At 28.9% G+C, this 8,731-nt stretch overlaps 1 protein-coding gene across 1 annotated transcript in view; it reads left to right on the forward strand.

The window, feature by feature from the left end:
* The window catches only part of LOC136795457 (ankyrin repeat domain-containing protein 26-like), a 9,492-nt gene extending 2,013 nt beyond the window's left edge, over nucleotides 1–7,479 (forward strand). The window contains exons 3-4 of the mRNA XM_067046073.1: nucleotides 2,350–2,484; nucleotides 4,525–7,479. Coding sequence (XP_066902174.1) covers nucleotides 2,350–2,484; nucleotides 4,525–4,644 — 255 coding nt within the window. The 3' untranslated portion in view covers nucleotides 4,645–7,479. The remainder of the gene's footprint in view (nucleotides 1–2,349; nucleotides 2,485–4,524) is intronic.
* Nucleotides 7,480–8,731: the final 1,252 nt, after the last annotated feature.

Consider the following 8,731-nt stretch of genomic DNA (forward strand, 5'->3'; position numbering starts at 1 on the left):
ATATATGTATATATTATATTGTGAGTTTATATCATGATTCAAATCACTGTTGATCCGGCTCAATTGAATTTTCAAACAGGGGACTTTTTGTACTAAATATGACACCCAAGACAACTTCTGTATTTTCATGGTTCCAATTCTTGAATCAGTTTAAGACCCCTTACACTTTACTTTTGGGTTTTTATGAGAAATAAGGCTGTCTCCTCTATTTTACTTTTCTTAGCATAATCTATTTTCCTTTTTCTTTGAATTGTCAATTTCCACTTTATCTGATTTTAATATAGAAGACTCTTCAAGAAAATTTTATATCAATTCAATTCACATTCTAATAATAATCCTTTTTCTCTCTCTTCAGTGGGTTTCTAAGTTTGTTTATAGAAATCTTAATTAACAAGTATCTCAGAACACTTTCAATTCAAACAATTTAAACCTGACTGCTTTTTTGAATCTTCATCTATTGATGAAAGGAATCTGATCTTCAAGCCATTACAATTTTTTGCATTTTGATTAAATTTTCCTTCACCTTTTTGTGATTTTTATGTTTTATATTCATATTCACACTGTCTTCTGTTGGAAGTTCATCTGATATATTCATCTGGTATCATTGAATTAGACCTATTTATACTCCGCTGTTCAGCATTAGAACATTTAAGTATGACATAAATAGTTGTATGCGAAACTTCATGTAAAAGTTTTATTCACATCAAATCTAATAGATCTTGAGCTTGTACAATTAAGATGCATTCACTCACCTCATTAAATAAATTTTTTAAATTGGAATAATTACTCACATTTTCACGATCACTAATTTTAAAGTTAATTCTTCCCATTATTAAGGTCCTTTTCAGTACTTCATCTGAGCTTGCATCTTGCACAGGTTGTTAAGAATGTTATTTAAATAACTGACTAAAGACTTATCTATTGACTTAGGAGTCAATGATGGATCCAAAAATAATTTACAACTTGAAGGCATAGCATCTTTTTAATGGTGTACAAGTAATGCAAGAGTAACTTCAAGTTTATTTGAAAAATTACTATTAGTTTTTCCATTAAGTTAATGTATCTTCATTAATAAATTTTCTACCCCACAAACACAAGTTGTTACATGATAAAATTTTCATTAACAATCGAAATCATGGGTATGACTATGACCATAGTTAGAAGAAAAACTGGATATTTGAATTTAGACAGAAATAGCAATAAGCCAAGGAAATTTGCCAAATCATCGGTCAATCACCATAAACGTATGATTCTGTTACAACTGAAAGCAAAGGAAAACTTCTCATAGGAAAAGCAGCTGCTGATGTGCCTTAAAACATATCAGCAAGACTGGCAAGATTCAGATTGATTGCTAAACAAGGAAAACTGTACATAAATAGCTGGAGCACCATTTCAGACATTCTAAGAAGACTCAGAACGATCTTGATACTTCATCTGGAAAGAACATTTGAATGAATAAAAAGCAAAGAAACCGATCATGCTGAGGAACTCAACCTTTTGTCATTTTTGTCATTAGCAACAATTTATACCAATTCAGGTACTGTAATGAAATTTAACATTACTGTGCACACATCTAATTTATCGTTAGATGCAGCAAAAGTGGAAAACTTCATTTCCATCATCATTAGATTTCTTATTTTCAATTACTTTAATTTAAATTTATTATAAATATTTGGCTAATGAAATGTAGTTTCAATATGTAATACGTTTGTTAGTTACCCTTTTTTTTTTAACAGATAATGATTAATTATCTATACTAACAGTACTAAATGCCTACATGCTTGTAGTCATAATTCATCTCTGATCAAATAATAAAACACATTAAAATTTGAATTATCAATGAACAAGCCTCTGGTATGCTTCCCATTGCTTTTATACTTCCTCTTTTATTTTATTTAATTATCTTTAGTTAAGCCTTTGCCTAAGCCATTTGTCCAAAGACAGTTTCTGTCTACAGAACCATAGACTGCTTTGAAATAGACAATTAAGGCATGCACATCCTTATATACTTCCCATCATTTTTCCAGTATCTGTTTTAGGATGAAGACCTGGTCTAACATGCTCCTTCCTCTCCTAAATCCTCATAGTCCATCTCTGGGGCCTTCCTTTTTTTAAGCCTTTCAACAGCTATTTCCTCATTCAGAATGTCCACCTGCAAGTTTTTTCACCTCTAGTGGGTCATTTGGCTTCATAGAGTTTTCAGAAATTCATTTTGATGATTACAGTTAGGAAAATGTAATAAAAGAACAAACATAATTGAAAATGTATATGTTTGTCACCAATTATTTCTGTAAGTCAAACCAGTTTACATAATTTTTTTTAACTATTGTATTCTCACTAATATTTCAGATATCAAGGCTTGAGGAAGAATTAGTAATTGTTGGGAGTAAATACATGCAGTGCAATGAAGAAAAGACAAAAATTGCACGTGAATTGGCAAATTTGAAACTAGATTACCAAGCAATCTCCCACCAACCATACTTTGTAAGTTGCCATTTTGATCTAAACTATTTTAAATTTTTAGTGGAGCTGTTGAGACAAAATATAAACATTTTGTTTTTATTAATTGATTGTTGAAGTTCAATGTTTATTTACGTGTAAATTATTTTATTACTAGACACTTCCTTTAGCATGATTTGGTACTGCCCTTGATGCTTTGAAAATTTTGTTTTTATATTTACAGAGAATAATAGTTCATTTAATGATGGTAAAAAATAGAGATGAATATTTTCAAAAACAACTATTATTCAATTTTATAGTCAATTAATTGGTTCAGAGACATTCAGTTTTATTTTTGTTATTAATCTTATAATAGGCAAGTAAAATTAGATAAAATAGAGGGGGTTGCTGGGAACAAAAGCAGGTAAAGCTGAAAATCGTTTTAATTTATATATTTTACCCTCTAATAAGAAGAAACTAAAGTTTGCACTGATTTCTGTGCATGCCATAAACTGGAATGCTAAAAAAACATCAAAATTTTTGAACTCACAAAAAAACATTTCATCGAAAACAAAATAATTTTATAAAATATTTTCATCTCAGGTACTACAACCTGGTCTAGAACCTAGTCTACCTCTAGGTCTTTGCCACATCATGATATTGCTTCCATTTCTACCTGTTTTGTTATTATTATTATTATATTAAGTTATTGTCATGACTATTCAATCATCATAGGGTTTAGAGATCTCAATGCATACCTTTCTGCTAATTCAATCATTTCTTATTCGAATCCGTAAGAACCAAAAAGAGCCTTCCTGTATAATTGACTCCTCAATTGTATATATAGAAAATTATCTAGTATATTGTACAAATCTTCCTGCCCTTTTAAATTTATTGGGCCTTCCAGTATATTGGTCCGAAGATGTTCGATATATATAAAATGTTCTCCAATACAAGCTTGATATTTAGGTGATCTTCCTTAATGATAGATTATTAGATAACTGTATGCGATTATTATAGTAAGATGGTCTGGTGGAATTAAAAAATGGTTCAAAAATAGCAGAAAAAACTTTATTAGTAACCAGTAGTTGTTTATATTTTGGTGGTCTCGTATATTTTGATTCATATTGGAAGATTATTAGTTGACCGTATGTGATGTTTGGAAGATAGTCAAAAAAGGTACAATAGTATTAAAAACTATTGATTAGTAACCCGTAGTTATATGTTGGTGGCTGTGGCTCCTTATGTTTTGATTCATATTGGAAATTTATTAGTTAACCCTATGTCATGATTGTACATCTTCCTAAATAGTTTTTCTGCTATTTTTGTCCCTTTTTGGATCCCTTTCTTCTTTCTCATCCTCCTCAAGTGCCTTTCAGTGTGGAGGAGCCTCTAACTACTGGGTCCACACATGTCGGTCTCTGGCAAGCATCTTCATCTGAGCCAGCATTTTTCCTCTTTCCGGACGTTGTTGAATATGCTCCATATAGCTCCTTCTAGGTCTGCCTCGTAGTCTCCTACCAGTCGGCCTATCTCCTTGATACACACACTATTCCTTTTAGGCTTTGATAAGTTGATTTAATCACTTCCAGGAGGCCTGGAGGAAATCTTTTGGCAGCTTTTAGGTATAAAAAAGCAGTATAATTACTCTGATTTCTATCTCATGCCTTTTCTACGATATTTCTGATATGCGATCCTGGGTTTGTCTTCCAGGTCGGAATCCGGCCTGGACTTCTTCTAGTTTTGGCTCTATCAGTGCCCATAAACTGCTTTCTAGAATATTGGTGTACAGTTTGTATATTATTTTTGATCCCCACCTGGATAATTTTCCTACAATCATCACATATAGTCAACTAATAATCTTCCAATATCAAAGCACATAGAGCTACTAAGATATTATTACAATTACTGGTTACTAATAAAAATTTTTTTCTGCTATTTTTGTATCCTTTTGACCACCAAACCCGACCATCTTCTTATCATCACATATGGTCAGCTAATAATAAATTAAAGTAAACTAGAAATTTTATTTATTGAAAACTGTTTATTATTATGTATTGATGTTATCTTAATTTTTATTTTCAGAATCTGATATTCGCCCTACCTTGCATTATGTTAGTATTGGCCGTTACACTGGCCTTTTATCCCACTTTATCTCTAATAATGGGAACAGCTGAACACTTAGATGAAGGTGGTAGTTCATAAAATGTGTTTGATGTTTTATTGTTCTCTAGATGACTTAGTAATTACCTGTGTGTTAATTAGCACACACAAACACACACTCACATATAGTTATATATATACACACATGTATGTGTATATAGAAATATATGTGAGTGTGTATCAATATTAATACATACATATGTGTGGATATAATATATTCCCTTTTGGAATGACGCTTTTACACTGCACATAGTTTGAACGATCTCTTCATAGGTTCACTCTAAAGAGGAAAATATGAAAAAAATATATATATTTATAAAAATTTTATATATATATATATATATATATATATATATAAAATTACACACAACACTCATATTTGCAGTTAATTTACAATAATGTGTATAAATTTATCCTTCTAATACAGTAACACTTCTAAAAATATGTTCATGCTGATACTTGCTACATGTCTCTTAAACCATTACTTATCTGGTGTGTTCACTTAAATTGTAGAACTTTATTGTATCTACTTATAAAATAATGCATTTGTAAATATTAAACACATTGCCGATTCATTTTTAATATTATAAACATGTAATCCTACATATTTTTTTCCATACCTTTCTCATCCATGATAACTAAATAAGTATTATTATATTTTTCATTCATACACACATACAACTTTGAGGATACCCAAACATATATTTATTCATTTTATTTTATGAAGGGAATGGTTTTTTTAATGCTAAATCATATTTTGACATGTAGTGACTAGAGTTGTTTGCCTTTTTTTTCTTTATACAATGGCAACTATATATAAAGTAAAATTGTGCTCAATAATTGTTATTAATTCAAGTCATATTCCTCTATTTCTTTTCTTTTCTTTTAATTTAGGAGAGGTATGCCAACCACTTTTTTTATTTATTCCAAACAAATGATATTTCTTAGTTTTATTAAAATAAGCCATGGTCATTAGAATGAAATAGAATTACTTGAAAATTTTGTATCCCTCGATGATCTATCATTTTAAAAAAAACTGTTCAAATTAAACATATAGTTATTTAGTTTTATTTCTGAACCATTTCTTTGTAAAGCAAAGATTATTTTGAAAAGTTATTACTGCAATGAGTATCTTTCATTATTCCTTGTACTATGATTCTAAAATAAATCCAACAATAATTCATATTTACTTTATTATTTTATGATAGAAAGTGAGCATGATTGTTTGAAATTTTTTGTAAAAATTGGTCGTTTAGAAATACAAATAGTTTTTCAACTATCCTTTTCTTTCATTTTAAGATTTGTTACATTATTTGATTTTTGTAAAAAAAATTATACATATTATACTCAATTTGATAGAGTAAAATTAGGCATACCTTGCAATTATGATTGAATGGAGGAATATTACTCAAAACAAACTGCAATGGTTTTATCAGAATATTTAAGTACAAAAAATGGCTTCATCAAAATTAGTATCATTAATCTTTTATCACTTGTAAAACACTGAGTTTATTGAAATTATTAATTTTTTTTTAATCTAAAGATTTAGAATAATAATGATTACTAAAATGGCTTAGAATTTTAATTTATTGCTGTTAAATACACATTTTTTTTCTGCATTGTCCCAACCTAAAGCTCTTACTACGATTTAATTCAGAATTTAATCAGTGATTAATTTCCATTATTTTCCCCATCTTATTATTAGTTTTCATTTTTTAGTTCATGATTTACAATAATTAGTGTTACTATTTAAAGCTGCAATGTTTTGTATATTTGTAATTAACCCTCTATGTTTGTGTATGTGATTAACATTATTTATGGATGAATTTTTGCCAAGTTAGATCATCAGTTATTGATTCATGTATATTTTTTAAGATTGGATTTTGTAGAAAATATTAATGTATTATTGTAAATATACATTTTGTATTATTATTATTATTGTAAAAAAAAAATATGGCCGTTTTTGTAGTGGCCACATTCTTATTGAAACTAAATGTATAAATGTGTAATATTTATTTATAAATTTATTGTAAATGGGAAACAAAAAAACTTGAAAGGTTTTTAATTTAAAACTATTTCATATGTATAAATGTTTGTAAAATTAAAAAAAAACCATAAGCAAAACTTGTTTGAATAACCTTGAATAATAGATCTTTATTTATTTTTTATTTTAGGCTGTAAGTTTATTTATACAATGAATGTAAAAGAGACAAAATTATTTTGATCTGGTATGAATTTTTATAGAGAATGTAATATTTATTAAAGTATGCGTAGTTACTTGCATATTAATCAAAGTAATATGTTTAATTTAACTAAAGATTATGAATTATTAGAAACAAAACTTTAAATTAATTGTATTAGATATCTATTTAAAAACTATTAAATATGAAAATGTAATGAAAATTGATTAATAATAGTTGAATTAATTAATGATTCTAGAATATAAATATTTATATTCTAATGTTATTATTAATTTACTGAAATTCTGTATTTTGATTATATTGTCTTTACTGGTAGGCATTTTATAGTTTCTGAATTATTTATTTCATTTCTAATTGTACAGTATGATCAGCATTTGTTGTTAAATGAAGCCTACTTTGACTATATTGTCATTGCAAAAATCATACAAAGTCTACTAATTCTTTTGAAATCTGAAGTTCAAGATCAACAAAATCTTTGTAATATTGTAGCCAGCCAATTGTTGGAACATAGAACTTTTATACCTTTTTATATTAGTAAAATATATACATCTATATATATAAATTTGAAAAGTATATTATACATTTTGTGCCTGCTTATTTGTGTGCAATTGCATGCACTAAGTATCTTCCATATCACAACATTGTGTACCAGTTTTATTAAAATTATTTAATTTTTTTTATTTTTTACCTTTCCAATTTGTTTACATATAAGAGATCAGTATTAATGGTTTATTTGTTCATAAATATTTAAATTACAAATTATACCCCTAGAGGAAATCCTATTCAAAATAAATATTTTCATTTGAATGATGGAAAGTAATTTGTTTGATTAAACTTCCCAAATGAAAGACAGTCTTTGAAAATACAGACTGACTACAGATCATCCTTTTAAAAGTTTAATAATTTTATATGATTAATTAAATTTTTTTTTTTTATAATTGAGGATATGATGTCCATGATGAGTCTTCCTTTGTCATGTTGCACTCTATAACCTTTTTTCATCCTCTTCTTGGTCTTCACCATCTGCTACTGTTTACAGCAAAAACCAAGACTTTTGCCTTATTCTGCCTTTGGGTGTGGTGAACCATTTCTTCTTAGTCTTTTAGGGAACCTTTTTTTCCCTAAAATTGAACTTAAAGAAGTCTCAAACTCAGTGTTGTAGAGCTGTCTTTCATTAATTTTAGAAATTTTTTCGTAAACCATATTTAGAAGATCTAACTGGATATATGTTAATCTGATTATGGAAATTTTTTTTTCTTGACAAAGTCTTGAATATCAAAAATCTTGTCTCCTAACTATTCTCATATTTCCTTTCTTTTTTTTTTTTTTTGTCATTAACTGAGTAATAGATGCCAGAGTAGCTAAGTAAGTGGTCTAGTACTGCACTAATGCAGTCTCAGAGCCTGCTTTTCCCTCTTGACAGACATCAAGTACTGGGGATCCAATCTCCTGGGATTCATCATGTTTTCTTGCCATTGTTGGTTCCTTCACCTTCTCTGATCCACAGGAGGTAAATATTTCCCCATTGCCTTCTATCTTTAGTGAGGAGGCCCCTGTCCGTCATGTGGGAACTCACCTTGTGTGGATTTTAGAATACCATGAGATTTATTGAACTCGTGTCACTCCAGATAATATATATGTACACATTGTAGAGAAAAATTTAACCAGAGAGGCCTTTCTTTCAACTAACACAACAGTTAATTTTTCTCTTGCTATAGTACACCAAGAGAAGTTCCACAATAACCAGCGAATAAAGGCGAGATAGACCTCTCAAGAAGTCATAACTTCACCTTATTTTCCCTTATCTGTGCTAAATATCCCTTAGTTAAGGTATTGGTATTCGGTGGGGGGATCAAGTGGGCCTGTGGGACCTTTTTGCCAACCCCTAACAGCTTCCTAGGTTGCCGCCACATACTAACCAAGGTGGT

Source organism: Halyomorpha halys, unplaced genomic scaffold (genome assembly GCF_000696795.3).
Source record: "Halyomorpha halys isolate HHAL.00 unplaced genomic scaffold, Hhal_1.1 Scaffold2649.1, whole genome shotgun sequence".
NCBI classification, from domain to species: Eukaryota; Metazoa; Arthropoda; class Insecta; order Hemiptera; family Pentatomidae; genus Halyomorpha; species Halyomorpha halys.